General features: G+C 40.7%; 1 protein-coding gene across 2 annotated transcripts in view; it reads left to right on the top strand.

Annotated features, from left to right (window-relative positions):
- Positions 1–11,307: 11,307 nt before the first annotated feature.
- The window catches only part of GALNTL6 (polypeptide N-acetylgalactosaminyltransferase like 6), a 421,154-nt gene continuing 413,069 nt past the window's right edge, over positions 11,308–19,392 (top strand). Inside the window, exon 1 of one of the 2 annotated variants that reach the window (XM_072334685.1) lies at positions 11,308–11,586. In XM_072334685.1, coding sequence (XP_072190786.1) covers positions 11,449–11,586 — 138 coding nt within the window. In that variant the 5' untranslated portion in view covers positions 11,308–11,448. The remainder of the gene's footprint in view (positions 11,587–19,392) is intronic. The other variant, XM_072334684.1, reaches the window with a different exon arrangement.

The following is a 19,392-nucleotide window of genomic DNA, read 5'->3' as shown; positions in this document are numbered from 1 at the left end:
TTAAACGTTCTGTGACTATGCTGTATTAATCAATATAATAAATGTGTGCAATGTTGGATTTTTCTTTACTTCAAACACTCTTTTAATAAAATAGGTTATCAGTGGATGATTTTCTGAAACTTGTTGGTATATAAAATTCTGCTGAATGTCTTGGAGATGATAACACTCAAGCATGCTGGAAATCATGTTCTGGAGTTACATGGTTTGCTCCCTACAAAAACATGCAAACAAACAAACTAACAAAAACCTTAAGACCAATTTTGTCTTTTGTTTTTGAGACCTTTGCTCTGAATCAGCTGAAAGAGAAACTAGGTTTGTGTGACTCAATGCTTGGAAGTCACTGTATTGCTTTCATTAAAAGGTGCTCTGACCAAATTTCAGCTTAGTTTCAATAAGATTTCAGTTAGGCAGAAACAATATTTCTCTTTCTGTACTCTGCCTGCTTTATCTTCTGTTCTTATCCTTTAGTAGCTGACTTGTCAAAGAGACAAAGCCATCAGCAGTTTGATTTGTAAGCATAATGTTATTGAAAGAACTGGACAATTGGAAAGCTAAGTAAGAAAATGTATGAGGTGTTTGAGGAGCAGGGAAATACATAATTCAGAGACTTTGATAATTCTTAAAAATATTCATTGAATAAGGAGGGAAGAGCAGCATTAGTCAAATGGTTTGACCAAGTCACCTGAGCTCCTCAGGCCAGAAAGACCCCTGGATTTATTGAGGGAGGTCCCTATAATTTCACATAATCACAATGCATTTTTCTAACCATCAAGTTAGTAAGATCTTCAAACATGTTAATTAGATCTTTTTCTAATAGCTAATGCTATTTTAATCTACTAGTTGAAATTTTACTCCCAAATTTCAGGATCTTTTGTTTTTGCAGAACATTTTATATATTATCTCGCCCCAAACTGTACTAAACTCAGCTTGTCTTTATTATTGTAATCCTCAAGGCCATCTAGCACTTTGTGTATAACATTTTAATTTTCTTTATTGTTGATGCCTCTCAAAATGTCATTAGTATGCATCTACATCACTGACATGATATTCAACATACTTTTCACCAAGACCAGTGCTTGACCAGCCTCTACAAGAGCTGAATTGTACACAATGAAGATAAATTTATACATAAAAAGGAATATGTGTCTAAATTATAATCTGAAATAGTACCTATCCCCTAAAGACATGAGGTATATTTCCCAGTCAGCTTGACTGAGTACAATCAGAAATTCAATAATGTAGCTGAAGGAAAAACAAAGTACCAAATAACTTATACCAATAATGAAAAGTGCACCTAAATGCAGTTCTGTGTGCAGATGTCATCTCTTTTCTTTGATAATGACATTTAATATAAGATATGGGTTAACTTTTTTCTCTGAACAGAGCCTTGGGAGACCAGACAGATTTTTCATGCTGAAATTTAAATTAACTTGTGTGCTAGGAATAGTGTTTAGAGTGATGTGAGGTTGACCAAATGTTGATGTGTTACTGTGTTATTAATCATCAAACTTAGGTAAGTTTGGTTGCAGTCCTTTTTAAGATCTTTTTTATTTTCCATTGTCTTCAGCACCTACAAAATAAACTTTATTACTGAATGGTAGTGAAAGAACTTTTTAATTGTGCTCCTCGTGAGCATCTTTTTCAAACCATGCTTCCCTGCTATGATTTTATGGTAGGTTTTGGGGGGGAAAAAAAAAATAAAAAAAAAAAAAATCAAGCTAATATGCTTAAGCAGTTTTTTTTTTTTTTAAGTTCTAATGAATAAACATTGCCAATAATTGCATATAAAAATCTGTTGGAACCTAACTTAATGAGGGATATCATAAAATAAAATGAAGAGTCTGGCTTGTAAAAGAATGAGAGCTTGGTGACAGAACAGATTTGTGTTTATAGTCCTAATTACAGTGACCTCACTCAGCAATTACTCGGTGATAGAAGCAGCGTAGATGACTTTTGCGTAATGGCAGCTCTATCTTCACTCAAAACCAGACATAAACAGTGCTCAGAAAACTCTTTAAACACTGTGGAATTTTTCCCTGCTTTTTATCGATAGAATTTGTCCCTTTTTGCAAGATATGAGTATGTGTCATTGTTATTCATGGAAACTGTCAGGCTTTTTAACTCCTTTGAGAAACATGAAGGGTGAATGACAGATGGGAACTGTAATCTTGGCAAGGAAGTTCTCTGCTAGGAGAATGCCGCTGTATGAGACCCAAAAGAAAGGAAAGATGGTAATTTCACTTGTTCTTGTACCTAAAAGCATCTGAAAAGAGCCTGTGACGCCACGACATTTTGACTCCCAGGTCAAGTTATTTTGACTCCCATTTACTTGTGCTGATACTGTTTTCAATTTTGCCCACATAGGCAAAATGGTCTTGAAGAGCTTGAAATGTGTCAGTTAGACTTAATTCCAGTAATGCCAACCTCTCTGGTTGTTTACTAAGGGCTGAAAAGTATTTAGTGCAGGTGTGATAGCTTCAGACATGAATTTTAATGTTTCAAAAGAAACTTCAATATCCCTAACCATTTCTGAGTTCAAACTGTAGTGACTCTTTGTCTACATACTGCCTTTGACATTCCCATTGCATGCTTTTGAGATTGGTGAAGATCTGTATCTGTGTCACTTTTGTGCCTGTGTCAGAATAGTTAGCTCTAATATTACACATTTATGGAGTGACAATGCCCTCCATTGGAATTCATTTAAAACATGCAAAGGATGGAGCTGAAAAACACTGCTCTACTAAGGATGTGTGAGTGGGTACCCAGGTGGTTAGGAGAGGGATGGTAATGGCCTTTCTGATGGCCCAAAACAAAACCCAAAAAAGAACAGTCATTTAGAGCTAAACAAAAGCCCTCATTTAGATTGAAATAGAGTATTTGCTTTGTTGTAGATGCTAACGAGGCTGAACCTTGTAGTTAATTTTACTTAAAGTTATCTTCTTAAGTTCAGAGTAAGGAAGTTTCCTTATGGTGTTTGTGATTTTTACTTATTTCTAGTTTTTAACAAACCAATTCAGTTCCATGGGAATGCCATTTTAAAAAATAATAATTATTAATTTTAATATATAAATTCAATAGAAAACCATTTTTCTTCTTGCTGCTCTAGTATATCTAAAATGGCAGATGTATAAACCTGGAAAGATTTCTAGAGAATTTTTGATTTAGCACTTGACCAGTTTATTAGTCACTTTGTAAAGAGCTCTTAACATTGGATTTACCATTGAATTCAATCCATGGGACTGGATTCTTAAATTTACCATTAAGTTAGTGAAGAAAAATTTTGAAAACTTATTTGGCTCTGTTCTTAGCTATTTTTAACCTGTGAACAAGGAATGGTCCTCTTGATTTCTGCATTACATAACTAAAATTAGCTCCTTGAGGTGTGGAAGGCCTTCTCCACCCTAATTATTAAAAAATATTTCCTCTAAATGGGGGGGGGGGGGGGGTAAGGCCAAGCAGTGGTTGCTAAGATCAGGTTTTACTGAAGAACAACAGTTTTGTTTAGAAAGTGTTAGCTTCTTTTAAACAAGATTGTTGAGCCATGTGAACAAATACCCTCTTATTGCCTGCAGCCTTATTCACCTTTCATTTGTACCAGATTGCTGGAACTGGAATGAAGGTGTTCTTCTTTGGGAAAAAACTTCAAACCAGATACAAGTGTCTGAGAGCCCTAACTCTGAAAGGGCAGGACAGAACACTTATTGATTCACATTAGGGAAGCATGGGATGTTATTGGCTTTCCCCATGTACATTTCAGTGTTGTCTAAGGATTATCAACTCTCCCCAGTTAAATTGCTCCAGTCCTACCACCTCATGCTGCTTTTAGCTATTTGGAGGAAAAACAAGATTTAGCAGTATACAGTAATCTGCGTGTCTCCAAACTTGGGATTCTTGGGATTTTCACACCAGAAATTGGCAGCTTTCATGAATTTTCATAAAAGGGATTAGCTTATGGAGATACCTACACAATTTGTTAAAATTGCCTCTGTTCTCAGTTTCTTGGTAGCTATTACCTTTTCTCTTACCAGAGTCTGAGGAAGAAAAGACCTAATTGTAACACTTTTTTTTAACTGACAGATATCGCTACTCCATTTTCTCACCTTTGTGCTAAAGTAAAATTGATTGAAATTATTGGGTCAAAAATGTCAATAAGCATTTAATGAAGCTCTTTGGTTAGTTTTCATTTCCTTTATAATATCCAGTTATATCTGTACGTCTTACGTTGGATCCTTTAATGTACTCTAGCCTTTAGTACTGTTGAATATCCCATGAGCCTGAATGAAGTCTGAGACTGAAAGGATAACTCGTGATGTCTGAATTGTAGTAGCCAAGGAAGCCTTCTATTTCTCTTGAGGGCTAAGTATTTTGAAATGTGAAGAACAACTTCCATGAAAAGAGATTCAATCTCCAGTTAGCAGGACTTGGACTGTCAATCAATCTGACAGATATCTATTGGTCTTCTGGTCTTCTTTGTTTTACCTTTAGTTGGTTTATCTCTGTTTTGTACATAAAATGTTAAATGTGCTAATAGTGTAAAAATAGAAATATTTCTCACTAATAACCCTTAGAAAATTACTTCCTAAAATTAACTATTTCTCAAGTCTTGTTTCTTCCAGCATTTATTTTTTGATTTGGATATAATATAATCAATGTACCAAGTTGTATTAATGTATCTCATCGGACATCACTGATTTTGAGGACTGTAATTTTAAATAAAATGACCTTTTCCCCTTAATGATGGAGTAGTACATTTACATTAAAGAGGTGTAATTGCTAGGTTGCACATAGTATTTAAAACCATCACCTTGCTTTCTATGGGATCTATGATACATTTCCACAGTACCTGTTCAAATTCAGCGTATTGCTGTCTTCTAGTAATATAGTATAAATGTGTTTCTTCTTGTTTCCTGTTTTTACATGTATTTGTACTAAAAAGTTGCACTGATGAGCCTGGAACTCTCAGCATTATGACCTTCACCTGGCTTGTCTTTGACAGCTTCCTCATCTCCAATATGAAGCAAATAGCATTTGTTTTCCCAGACTAGGTTTACGGAAATGAACGGTTACTTGCTGTTGCACCAGTGAAATACCACATTAGCAGCAAACCAACGTTCTAGTTTTCTCACGTCTACAAAATGATGTCTTGATCTCTGATGCAGTGGGGAGAGATTGAAGTCTTTGAAGTGATGTGAGATCTCTGTACAAGCCTCAGACTTTCTTGAAACCCCAAGGATGTGTAATGGATCCTAGGGAGTGGCAGGAAGGTTTGGTTGGGAGCTTGGGGTGTGTAGGAGTCATCTTGCTTGGGGGATGACAGAGAAATGACAACTTGTCGCTTTCTCATCCATTCTGCCTTTCAGTAAGGTTAACTGAAAGAAAGGATTTCCAGTGCTTTTTCTTGATGAGAACTGTCTGGAGGAGCCCAATAGGATACTAGCAGCAAATGAGCAAGTAAGCACTGAGGAGCTTCCTGTATCCCTTTTCCTCTCCTGTGGTGTAGATATCTCCAAAGGCTGCTGGTGATGTCTCTAGCAAGAAATCAGAACTGAAGGTAACATCTGTTAACACTTGAAGTATTCTGCGTATTTTACAACTTTGCTGAGATTTTCAGTCTCCAGCTTTTCAGAACATACTGCTTCATTTTCAGTGGTACAATGCTTTGTTAGGAATCAGGTTGTGTAATGAGATTGCAAAGGCCCTGTGGATTACCAGCCGAAGGAAACTCCAAGATATGAAAAGAGTAAAGTTGATGTGAGGCCTTTGAAAAGTATACAGCAAGTTCTGTGAAACTGGCCAAAGAGAATATCTAAGAGAAGGATCTCCAAAAAAAGCTGAATGCATTTCCAAGCTAATGCAGAGCTGAGTTTGCTGGTTTTTGCAAAGAAAATAAGTTGTTTCTGTTTGTTGAAAAGAGGATCTAAAAAAAGATAACTTTTGTTCATCCAACTTCCTGCAAATGATACGTTCCTCTGCCATATTTAGGACCAAATTACTGTGGATTTTTGTGAAAGGAAGAATGAAAAACTATTTTTCCTGACATCAGTGTTTTATGATTACTGAGCTATTTAGCAATATTTGACATTGTACTGATTTTCTGTCTCAAAATAAACTTTTCTGATTATCCTTACATTCCAGTGATTTCTTTTGTGCAGAAATGAATCTGCAGCTTGTGAGGTAACTGCCAAAAAGTCTGATCTATCAGCATTTTTGTTTGCTTTCTGGAGTTTATAGTAGTACAACCACAAAGAAGCGGCAATCATCTGGCATCCAGCTAGTCAAACAGAACAAAGATTTGAAAGTGGAAATAATTTGTGGCCTTAGCATTACTCATTTAAGTTTATGTTTTTATAGACTTTTACTGGAGCAATAGTTTTGCTTTGGAATTTAAACCAAATGTTGGAATTTTGGAATAGGAATGATACTAAAAATCTAAATTCTAAAAGATTTTTACAGACACTCAAAGAAACTTTTCATATCATTTCCTTCATTTAGCCACTATTATGCTTTCTAGAGGAGGTGATGGATTTTCAGATGTACTCTGACTGGAAAATCTCCTTCAGCTAAAAAGAAGCTTTCTTCTGATTTATAATAATTAAGATTTTAAGAAATGTTTGCATTATACTTTTCAAGTATTTTTGTTGTTGTTATTTTGTTCTTTTTTTTATTCTGTTTTATTTTTTTGCTCCATGCAATACGGGCAAACCTATTAACTTAAAAATACAAGTCAGGACCCAAAACTGCAGCGTTTGAGGCATGGACTCAGATGTGAATGATCCAAATCATTTACTACAAGTTCTCACATCCCTTATATATCTTCACAAGTTGTTGTTTTTCTAACTTTCCCATCTGCCCCTACAACTTTCCCAACCACCTTTACATGTCAACAAAGGATTCCACAAAACACTTTTCAACTGTGCATGCAGGCACACATCCAATCAGAGCTGTGAGTCCCTTCTTCTTCTTCTACAGGTGTCCTTGATTCTCATGCTGTTTATCTTGCTCCACAGCTGCAACTTTTCTTGTATTCCCACACAAAACTTTTGGTAAAAGGAATTGAAACTTCTCTTCTGTTTTTCTCTGGAGGCTGAGCTTCTGTATTTCCCATATGAGTAGGAGGGCTCCTAAGTTTCCCTTTCAGCAGAAGTTTCTAGGCCAAATGAAGGAGGTCAGTAAGAAAAACAAAAAACAAAAAGCTGCTACATATGTTGTTATTTGTAACCAGTATATATATAATTGATCATTCGGGGTTTAGAGGTAAATACATTGAAAGCTTTCTCTGCAGAATACTTTGAGAATGCATGTTCTCTGCAGGATTTGGAGGATCTTGGATTTTGAACTGTTGTTAAGGTGTTTCTCACATTTCCATTTCTAGTATGCTACAGGTGTCATGTGTTTCCCTGGAGGTTTTAGTCGTGCTTAAGTGATGCTGAGGGAGGACCTGATATACTTTGAGGGATCTTTGGAGGTCTGAGGATGAAAAACAGCCATGACAAAAGTGTGCCAGTGCCCTAAATATCAGAACTGACCGCTCCAGGGGTTGTATGAGTAGAAGAAAATAACCCTTTGCCCCTCATCCTGGCTTTGAAAGTGTTCCGTAATAGCTAAGCAGATTGGAATAAAACATGGGAACAAATTTTTATGTCCTGAGTTACCTGGAGGTAAATGCTGTAATCAAAACAAACTCCTATTCCCTTACCTTTATTCACTCTTTTGCACGGCAATATTACAGACTGTTAATCATCATTTTACTAGATGTACTCTTTATTTAGAGTGCATCAACCTCTGCTGTTTGTAACAAGAACATGATGATAGGATCTTTCTGTTTCTCATGAGTGCAGAGTTGAGCAGCTGCAGCTATGCGCTGAGTAGTAGCTTTCCTGCATGAAGTGTATTGATCAGATGTGAGTGGGAGTCTTGTGAGTAACTCCTAAAGTAAAGGTGTGATCTTAACAAATGTTCTTTGCATGCTGTCTTAGTTCATCTTCTAGGTACAAATCCATGGTCAGAAAGTTTCTCATCTCACTGGAAAGCTCCCATTCCCACCAGAACACTTTTTAGTCTGTTCTGATTTCTGCTCCTGGGTTGTATCAGAAGTCTTGGTGGGAGTTTTGTCTTAAGAGGCCCCGTAGGAGCAGATATGAAAGTATGTCCACTAAATTATGGAGCCAACGTGTGCAGAGTCTTATAAAGCACCTCTACTGCTCTTTTTAATATACGGCTAAAGATTCCAAACAGCAAATATTTCAAGTTCTGAAGATGTTTTCCCTGAAGAAACTGTATATCCTACTAAAAGATTTTCTAGAGCGGGCATACATTGTTGCCACTTGTGTTGATGTGTGGCTGAAGCGTCTAAATCACAAAACAAGGACTTTAAGGTTTCTTTTTATTTATTTTTTTCTCCTCTAAGCTAGACTAGCATCTTAAAATCTCAGCAATTCTTATTATGGCTAGATGGCTTATGATTGTGTGAAAAAAACATTTGCTGAAAACAGTGCCTTTATTCTTCACAAAGGAGACCTGAATTTGTGAATTATGGACAATAGCCACTACCACAAAGTCACTCTCAGTGTTTGGGAAATTGCATTTCATCTCCTGAGAGTGAATGTAAACATTTGCATTCACTTTTACTTCCAGAGAGGGAATTAACCAGCAAGCTGTGGAATTCCAGGATGCAACTTCTTTCCCATCAGCTTCTTTTCCTATTAAATTATTGTACAATCTAATAGCAATTGATGGTTCTAGCTATTATGCTTCTCACAATGAGTAGAACATTGGGGCTGGATCCCTTCTGACAAAATGGCAGCTGAATCAAAACCTTCCATGTGCTGCCTATGTTCTCTAGCCCTGAATGACTAGCTGAAAAGTGGAATTCCTGACAATATCAGTGCCCTTTGGTTTTTGTGAATGCTCCTACTTTTTGGTGGATTCAGCTCCAGGAATACTAAACAACATTTTTAACGTAATTCTTTTGGACCTGATATCATGACATCCTTGTAGCCTGGCTGGGGTGAAAGAAAAATACAGAATATGTTGTCAATGAGGCAATAGGAAAAAACCTTGTGCATGATGCTGATCTAAGAAAGACTAATTCACGTAGGTCTTGCAGCTACTGAAGGTGAGTTCAGGATTGCATGGAAACTACAGAGAGAATAAGGTATCAGTGGCTCACTCTTAAATGTGGGAGGCTGTCTTTTGCAAAGCTCTGCAAGGCTCCATTTGTCCTGGATCTGAATCCAATAAAGTTCACACAAACAGCCTGGATTAAAGAATAGAAATTACTTCTATCAAATTTGTATGTGACAGACTTAAACACAAAGTGATTTTGACAAACTGAAGAGAGATTCTGGAAAAAAAATGATAATATTCAATGGAAATAGGGCAAAAGGGAAGTGTATTCACCCATAGGGACAGAAATGGGAACAAAGGAAGAGGTGGGAGTTAGTTTGAGGAAAACATTAACAACCAGAGCTTAAAGCCCTCACAAAATGGTCATTAAGCATAAAACTGCTGCAAACAAAGCATACATTCTACATGGAAGCTTTAAAAAAGAGCACAAACTGTGACCCATGCACAATTATCCTTCTCCTACAAGCACTTAAACAGTCCCAAGTGGTGTATCTTGCTCAGTTTTGTATGTTGGACTTCAAGAGAGACACAGATCAGCTGAAGACCTTCCTGGTGAACAGTAAACCACATCAGCAATTTTTATGTCCTAGGTTGTTTGTGGAACACCATGTAAAGAAGTCGCCTTTTGCAATGTAAAAACCGAGGAGAATGCTGTGTTTCATCCTTGGTGTCATGCCTGAAATCACAGCAAAGCAGGTTCAGGTTACACACCAAAGAAAAGTTTGTAGCTGCAAGTCAGAACAGATTGCCTGAAGAGGCTGGAGCTGTGCTGTCGCTGGAGGCTTTGGGATGAGTTAGTCCAGCGCCTGTCAGGAATGACAGAGGTGCAGTGATGGCGCCTTGGAGCAGAGCCATGTGGGAGCTGACTTCCTGAGGTCCCTTCTAGTCCTACTTCTCAGCATTGCGCTCTTCCCTCCCACCCAACCTTCAGACTTCTGTTCCTCCCACAATCTTCCCTTTAACTCCAGCTACTCTCCTAAAAATAATTGCTAGCTGCCTATCCTATTGTATTATGCATGTGTAGGAAATGCTTTCTGCAAAAGGCAGTTCTGCAGTTGGACGAGATCAATCACACCCATGGGAAGGACACTGCTCCCCACCATTCCTAGTGATACACTCCAGACACAGGAAGAGACTTCTCACTGTTGAATTTAGACCCCAACACTCCGAAATATTTTAAACCATCAGCATAAATGTGGGCCACAGATGATTTTCATACACGGGTCAATAAAGGTAAATGTATCATTATTTGATGACATATGTTCTAAACATATGCCGCAAGTGGGTACATTTCCCTGCTTCTCAATGTATTGAAATGAAAGGGCACTCAATGGCTTGCAGAGGGGTTACCTGATTGTTCTCCCGTATTGCTTAGAGGGAAAGGAACGGTGACCTAGGAGCGAGCAACTAAACTCAGACCCGGAGTTCAAATGATGCAACAAGGAAGCACAGCCACATGGCCTCGACACCTCCAGTTCTCGGATTTCCTCCCGGAGTAGGGGGAACGTCCCACGGCTCCCGGTCCGGTGCGGCTCCTCCCGCGGTCCACGCAGAGCCGAGAAGGACGAACCAGAACGGGAATTGCGAGCCCCGGTGCCCCTGCGCCGCTGCGATGCTCGGCTCCGGCCCGCTGCCCTGCATCAATGCGTCCTCGCGGGGCTCCATTGATCTGCGGAGATGCTCGGCCCCGACGGCACGAGGGAGCACGGCGGGGACAGACGGGAGCTGTTCCGCCCCGCCCTGCCCCGATCCCGGCTGCATGTGTTGGGGGAGCCGCACCGCCCGAACCCCCGGCGGAGGGGAGCGCTGTGCCGCTGTGCCACGGCGCCGGCCTCCCAGCTCCTTTATTTTATTATTATTTATGATTATTATTATTTTAATAATACAGACGTATTTTAACTCTTGCTTAGCAAATTGCGCTTGATGAGCTCACGATGCCGCGCCTCCCCGCCCCGGGCGGCAGGGAGATGTGAGGCGGCTCCTTGCATCCCCGGCGCTCCCGTATTACTCGGCCGCGCTGTCTTTGTGTCGTTATTGTTATTATTTTGCCCTTTTTTTTCCCTCCTCCCATTCCTTTTCGCCGTCCCGCCCCGCGCGCAGGTGGCTCCATGCGCTCCCGCGGGGGCGGCCCCTCCGTCGCTCAGCGCTGCGCCGGGGCGGGGAGAGCGGCCGCCAGCTCCGGCCCCGCCGCCACCGCCTCCGCCTCCGCCGCGGGGGGGGACCCCGCCCGGGCACGGGGTGGGCAGGCGTGAGGCGGGCGGGCGAAGTTTCTCAGGCGGGGAGGGAAGGACGCGGCCCCGCGGCGGCAGCCCGGCTTTGGCCATGAAGAGGAAACAGAAGAGGTTTCTGCAAATGACGCTGCTCTTCACCGCGGCTCTGATTTTTTTGCCCGACATCGGCCTCTGGTCTCTCTACAGGGAGAAGCACCTGGTGAAGCCGGCCGAGCCCGCTGAGCCTCAGGTAGCCGCGGCGGGTGGGAGCTCTCCGGGCTGAGCGGACCGGGGCTGTGAAAGTTGCGGGTGGAAGCGTGGGGTGCCGGGCTGGTCGGGCCGGGAGCAGGTGGGCTGCGGGGCGTTCAGCGCCGTGCTGAAGGCAGTGGGTTGTGCTGAGAGGAGCGGAGTTCCGCCCGCAACTTTGGTTTGTCTGGCGGTGTGTGGCTGGATGCTCGCCATCCCTCTAGCCAACTCACTGCTCTCCTTCTTTCCATTGAAAACTCAGAAGAGTGTTCGACAGCCTTTTTCTTTTTTTTCCTTGTATATTTTTTTCTTTTGTAATCTTTCGGACATTACCAATGTGACCTGGTACAGGTGCTCTGCGTGTAACTTCTCATCAGATTGGTGCCACAGCAGGCTTTTAAATGTTCCTAGTTTGCAACTGCCTCTTTCGCTGTTATTAATAACAGTAGTTGACTAAAGATGATGGTTGGTTTCTGTCTTGATTTTTTTCTTTATTTATTTTTTTCTTTATTTTTTCCTGAAGTTATTCTTTCCCTCGTTGGGTTTCTATACAGCTCATAAATCACAGTGAGACCTGCATCGAGGGAAGTTTAGTTTGAGGGAGTTGTTGTAACGTAGTGCTTTAAAACCCTGCCTGCAATTTACCAAACCTTATGTGTGTTCTGCTCAACACTGCTGTGTTTCTACACCATCACTGTAATTGTGATTTAAATACAATATCAACGTTTAATAGGTCATTAGTAAGAAATGATGAGGTTGCTTGATCTTCTAGTCGCATTGCCTTGGTGGTAGAGTGCATTAGGCAGCACCGTGTGTCACTTTGGTGTGTTGGTGGTCTTAATGTCAGGGGTTAACACCTGTGCGATGCATTGATATCATGCATTCTCAACATGCTGACTATTCAAGCCACTTGCTTCAACTGAACAATAACATGCTTGATTTTTTTGGTTTGTATGAAGTGCTGGAAGTTAGTTCTCTGAAGTGTCATCAGTTCGGTAATAAAACGTGCTGAATGGAGGATACACTAATTAAGACAGGAGGATATGAAGGGTACCTTCCTATTTTGGAGCTTACTCTGCCCTTCTGAGGGTTTTAACATGCAATAGATGTGAGGTGCTAGACTTTAGTTGGAAATAATTTCTGCTGAAAGAAAATTATACCTGATTGCAAGTATCTGTCATCAGTTTGCAGGGTGCATGCTGTAGCCTTCATCGTGTCTCATTTACATTGTGATTTAGGAAATCTGAAGTGTTCGATGCAAATAATCGTTTTCATGTTTTTTGCATGGCTCTTCTAAGGGCAATGTGCCTTGAGATAAGGTGATCTTTGTGCATTCCAGTCAGAGCCCTAAGTACAGCGTGACTGGATGGCAATCACTGTGAAACAGTGTCAAAAAAAGAAACGCTGCTGGATAAAATGATGCAAGAATACCTTGGAGAGCAGCAGCTGAACATATGTGAAGGATTAGTGAGATGAACTAATGAAGAACATTTAAATCTTAAGTTTTCCAAAAAGGCTTTATTTTACTAGTTTCCTTTCTTTTCTTATTCTTCCTCACCTGAATGCTAATTAAGCAGAAGTGGGCTTAGTTTAATGGGAAAACAATAAAATTGACAATGAAAGTTGGAACCTTGCAGCTGACTGCAATGAGGTTCTACTGTCACTGGTAGAGCTGAGGTGTTGGAAATGTCATACTCTATAAGGACAGCAAGTTGACAGAGGCAGAGCATGATGTGGTCATGGTTCTTGTGCCTTTTGGTGTGTGCATCATAACCCAAAGTACACTTAAGGAATGAAGGTTACAATGCAAGTTTTGAGTTCAACTCTCTTAAGTTTGAAGTAGATCACAAGAAGGCGGTCAATGGGACTATGCTAGAAAGAAGATACTAACAGAGAAGACCGCATTAGAAACATCATAATAGATAACTTCTTGCTCCCCTCTTATCATAATGCAAATGACTGCTGAGTTACCATTACTCCATGTGTGGACTGACGTAATACCAGTTTAAGGTCAATTCCACTGGAACTGTAACAGACTTTTGTTGCTCATGCTGAATTAGTGTTATGTTACCTAGGACCGCAAGTGGAGGCATGAAGCAGTCAGTTTGTTATGGTACGTAATGACTGCAGAAGGGGGACAGAGCTGTCATGAGTTAATATATTATTTGCATACTGAACATACGTCTGGTGCTGCTCTGCTGCTGGCAGTAATGCAGCTATTATAATTAGTGCCCTCTTGTTTTAATGACAGCTAAACAATGTTTCTGATCATCAGGTGTTTCTGAGGAGGTGACGTGATGAAATCACAATACTCTGAATAGGGGAGGACAAAACTTAGTGGAGCACTGCTGAAGCAGACATTTCCAAACTGGGCTGGGTATGGGGCTCTGCCAGCTTCTCATTCACTTTGACTCCCTGCTGTGACTCTGGCTGGGCAGGGATGGTGGCAGCTGCTCGAGGCATGGTGACCCTGACAGCAAGGTTCAAAAGCAGTCTGCGTGCCACAAGTAGTCTGCTTGTGTCAGTGAGCAGTGTAGCCTGGATGCTGTGTGTCCCAGTGCCTCACAGAGGGCACTTGTGCTCTTTAACATTACCTAAAAATTCTAATATAGCAACATCAGATGACATTTCTTCTTCTTTGAAGTCGTGCTCCAAGAAGTTACATAAGATATTCTTGTCATTGTGCAAATTCTGTTTCTGAGCAGAGAAGCTTTTTTTTTTTTTTTTTTTTTTTTTCTTCTGTAGGACAGATAAGATAGAAATGCAATTGACAACACTGATTTCAGGCAGCATTAATGATTCTGGTTACCGTACGTTAGTTCTGTGTGCATTATTAACCTCTGAGTGTTTTGTATGAACTTTGTTTTTTGCCTTACATTGTTTCCCAAGGATTTCACTTCGATATTGATAGGTTTGGTCAATGTATTTTGAATACTGTTAATTACATTTAGGCTAGCACAGTATTCAAAGCAAGGCTTCAAAAGTAAAGGTCCAGAGATTAAGATCTGCCTCACTCAGAGCAAAATGCTGTAAAATATTGCTTGATAATCAGGCAGTAATGACAAAATACTGCATGTGAAATGCCCCCTCACCTCTAAAATTTATGTTGGAATTCTTTTAAAGTTGATCTTCTTTGCTGCACTATAGGGATAAAAGAAACTGAAGTTAAAGAAGCCTTATAAATTCTTTATGGCATTTTAGTATACTTAAGTTTCGATGACAATTTCTATAGCTTAACTTTCTTTTTATTTTGTCATTGAGACATTACTTGTGGTACTGTTATCCTGTTTGATACTTTCTTCTGAAACAACCCAAGGCGTGTAGTTTAGGTATTAAGATATGCTGGTAAAGGTTTTAATTTCAGCTTTGTTTGCTTTGGGAGCAGCGTAGTACAACCAGCAGGATGTAATCCTACCACAAGTCTGGCTACTCTGATGCTAGCTGAAGTTAGTGCTACTTTGGCTGCAGTAAGGCTGTAACATGCTCTTTTAGACAGTTGCAGTAGGTGAAAAAGAACTTCACGTAGTAGGATGAAATTTCCTGCTGCAGCTTTCCAGTGACCATAACATAGGTATTTGGTGCAAAGTGCTATGGGATGACTTTATGCCTGTTTTTATGGGATGCCAGTGTTGTTGGCTGAAGAAGGAGAGCAATCTAGTAAAGTTATTCCCGACACCTGTATAAGAAGGTAGATTTCTTGCCTTGTTCTGCTTATGCTATGGTGCAGCGTTGCGTGCAACATCACCCTTCTGCTTCAGCTACTTCTTTGAGAAGCTCTGTGACTGCAGCTCACACTCTCATCAAATAGAATAGAATAGTTTGGTTGGAAGGGACCTTCAAAGGTCACTGAGTCCAGCTGCCTGACCATGTCAGGTCTAATGGTATTTGCGCTTTTTATTCTGGTGTTTGTCCCTTTTTTTTTGTTTTTCCTTTTTTTTCCCCCCTTCCCATCACATACACTGTGCCCAAGGCAGAGATCAAATTGCAGGCATCCTGCTAGAGGAGGGCTCTGTTCAATGGGATGGAGTCATTCTCTCCTTCCCTTGTCCTGTGAATCCCATATTTCTGTTTTGTTAACCCAATGATTAGGTCTTTCTCGTAGGATATGTGAGGTATATGGCTAAACAACTCATCAGGATAGTGAGAACATAGTTGTGACAGCCAGGTTGGAAAACAGGCATAAGGTACGGCTTTCCAGGTCTGAAGGCTGTGGAATCGCCAGCTTTTCCTTTTTTCCAGGAAGTGGCTTAGGACTGAAATCAATCTTGCAAAGGTCATTAGTTTCTGAAGTACGTGAAAGAAGTGAAATTTCACACTTAGCCCGAGGCCGAACTGGTGGTCATGGTTGTTGGGAGGACAGTCAGCTCCATTTGCTCGCTGTTGGCGCACTCTGGGTGCCTTGCTTAGGCCAGTCAGTTTTACTGCAAGAAAAGCTGCTTCTTAGAAGTGAAACATTCATTTTTTTTTTTTTTTTTCTCCATTACTGTATTTCCAGTGCTTTTCCTGTTAATTTCAACAGCTCCAAATTGCTGTACTAAGCATAGCTGGGCTAGGACACAGGTAGGTGCCTGTTTCCTATTGTTGCCCTGACAGAAGTTAGCTGGTTATGTAGGGATTTGTTTCTCTGTCTTGGTTACTGATGGTTGCGTTCACCATACCTGTGAGGTAGAAGAGTTTGTTTCTTTGCTAGCAGAGGGGTAAATAGGGTGACAAAGTCCACAAAAGCAGCTGCTTGACTGTTGCTGACACTAACTTTTACTATTTTGGGGAGCATGTGGCTGACAGTGAATAAGAGTTATTGATAAGACAGTGCCTCAGTTTCTGTGCATGTGCTGTTTGGGGCAGGTCCTCTTTCCTCTCCTGTGTGTTCCCAGTGTGTTCAGCCCCCATTTGTTTTCTAGCTCCTTCTGCTGCTGTGCCAGTGTGTGGCTGCCATCAGGTCCCTGTACAGGGCCTTGCATGCCAGCCCTTAGTGCCTCGACTGGCAGTGCACAGGCAGTCTCTTTGCCACCAAGTATTTAACAGTCAGACAGTTAACACTTATGTAATTCACTTTATTTACTTTTTTTAATCTGAATTGCTCATGTGTAGTTTTATTCCCCTGTAAATATTGGAGCCTACTGAGGAAAATATCGTTTGAGGTCTGAAACCGTTGTTAGTTTTAAGATACGATATTATTTTTGGCAATTAACAGTATGTTTCTGTTGTATTCAGTATACCAGAGGGAGCCCTCCTGTGGTTAATTTAATACCTATCAATTTTCAGCAGTGTTACTGAACCGAGTATATCTTGGAGGATAAAATGGGCTGCCTTTTATATTTACTAGTATTTCCATTTAACTTTGTGTTGGTAATGTGTTTTCACTATTGTTATTGTGTGTAGCCATATTTTTTAAAGCATAGTCGTTTGGGATTCATAGGAATGAAAATGTCAGATAGAGAAAGCTCTGTGCTGGCCAACACGTGGGTATCTTGCAGGAATGAGTGGGGACACCATTCCCTTACCTGAGCAGTGGGATGCAGGAGCCCTCACTGCTCAGGGATGAATGCCAAGCTCTGCTTAATCCCCTCCCCAGGTGTGATGCTGCTCAGTGCTTTCCTAGTGGAGCTCTTGTGTTTGGTTCTAGAGAACCGCAGCATGCAGTGGGCACATTGCAGTTAGGAGCCAGGCTGCACTGTGCCCTGCATGTGTGGCTCTGTGAGATGCAGCCCATGTGTGCAGACAGGTGACTGAAGAGAAGAAAGAAAAAACAATTCATCTTATTTTTCTTTATTTTTTTTTCTCTCTTTTTTTTTTTTTTTTTCTCTTTTTAATGCCCTGACAGGTAACTTATGTTCTTCATCTAGCAATATGCTGATGCAGGCATTTATAGCAATTGACTTCAGCAAAACTGAGTGTATGCTAACTATTTTGATGGACCTGGGCCAGGAGCAGGCATGTTTGGTTACTTTAGATAAGGCTTACCAAAATTAATTCGGAGCTTGACAAGTTAAATACGGTGCAGCTCAGGAATCCTCAGCTGAAAATCTTACATCAGAAACTTGCCTCACAGTCATGAGACAAAATTACCTCAACTGAACAAAATAGCACTCCCAGTTTTTAGTGTTTTGTTAAAATGTGAGAAGGCCTTCATAGGAGATGTCAACCTTCTGTACCAAGTGCTCTCTGAGAATGTCAGTGTAGACTGGTTTTTAAGGTTAAGTTCTATTGTGATTCCTTGCTTTCCAGCTCTTTGAGAACTGCCATGATTGAAGGAGCTGCATGGGGTGATGGGCTAGGCTGGGCAGTCTTTGTCCAAATATACCTTTAATAGAGAAATTCTTCCCATCTTTATGAAAAATGACTGGGAAGAGGCCTACTTGAGGATGGACATCTGCTTGGGAGGTGAAGCTCTCATCATGGGAGAAGGAGGGGAAGAAATCTCAGACTTAATAGCACCTCTTTCAAATTCTTTATCTTCGTTTCTTTAATTTTCACATCTGCCTCCATAGAGAAGAAGGTATGTCTTGAAGTCAGTGCAAATACCTGGTGATTCAAGCCAGCTAATTAAACACCAAGCTAATAGAAATATATCAACAGAACTGTAGGAGCATGAGTGGTGAGGTGCATGTGCAGTTAACACAGGAAATGCCACCCCAGGGTGGATGACCATACCTCCCTGGGTCAGGGCTGCCATGATCCTGCTCCAGGCTGTGATTCAAAGGTATGGCAGAGTCTTGCACTGCTACTTTCAGATCTCTTGGCGGATCTTATAAAAGGAATTCCCTATCCCCTCTTTTTTCTATATTTTCAGGAGGTCTGTCCTCACTTTATCAAGGAGTCACTGGCTGACACATGGATTTAATAGACAGCTACAGCATCCTGTTCCTCCCCATCTCCTGTTGGTTACCGTCCAGGGCCTGAAACTGTCAGCCAAGTCTCCGGTGACAGGGCATAACAGCATTTGGCAGATGCTTCATCTGATTGTCATCTGCCAAGACTCTTTCCTGATGTAACCAAAGAATATTTGTGTGTGTTCTTTAGAACTGTGCAAGCAGCAAACTGCACTGAATGGGAAGATCTGGGATCAACATATTGGATTGTGGCAGCTCCCTGCACCCAGCCCATTGCTGTCTGTAAAAAACAATGAACTTACAGTGTAAATGGGACATAGCAGACCAGAAAATCTGGCCCTTATGATTTAAATGTTTCATCAATCAGTGATAAGCCATTGATTCTGAGCTTAAAATGCAGTGGGGATTTAGCAGTTTGCTTCCATGCTATATGGCAGTTCATGACAGGATGCGATGCTGCTAAGAGATGTAGCCAGGCAGAGTAATTATCTGAACTAGGATTTGGTCAGGACACTCGTGTTAAAACAGGGTGCTCTGGAAATTGGATTGCTCACTGGAGTGTGTAAGTGTAGATTTATCAGACTAACTTAAGGTGCTCATTTGCTTAAAGAAGCACAATTTTTCATACCTGTACTTAGAATACAAGTGGAATAATAGATGAGTTTGTTTAGGAATTTTTAACCTGTTTATTTATTATTGCTCTCTGAAAATAGTGTTCTATAAATTAAGTACTAGAAGCATGTAAACAAAGGTTTAGGACAAGAAAGAACATTTTATAACCAGACTGTACGTGTTCTGCTTGTAGGTGAAGATGGGGAAGCACAAGGGCTCCCTGTCTCTCTGTTTAGAGCTGATGTCTGGGAAATACAGGCTCTCCACATGCAACTCTAGTGGCTTCTGTAGTGTGAGATAAGTGCTTTGCCCCATGTGTTTTTGCCTTACTGTGATTAAATCTCGCAGTTTTGCATTAGATAACA

The sequence above is a fragment of the Excalfactoria chinensis genome, chromosome 4 (assembly GCF_039878825.1).
Source record: "Excalfactoria chinensis isolate bCotChi1 chromosome 4, bCotChi1.hap2, whole genome shotgun sequence".
Taxonomy (NCBI): Eukaryota; Metazoa; Chordata; class Aves; order Galliformes; family Phasianidae; genus Excalfactoria; species Excalfactoria chinensis.
This window is presented reverse-complemented; position numbering and strand designations above follow the sequence as displayed.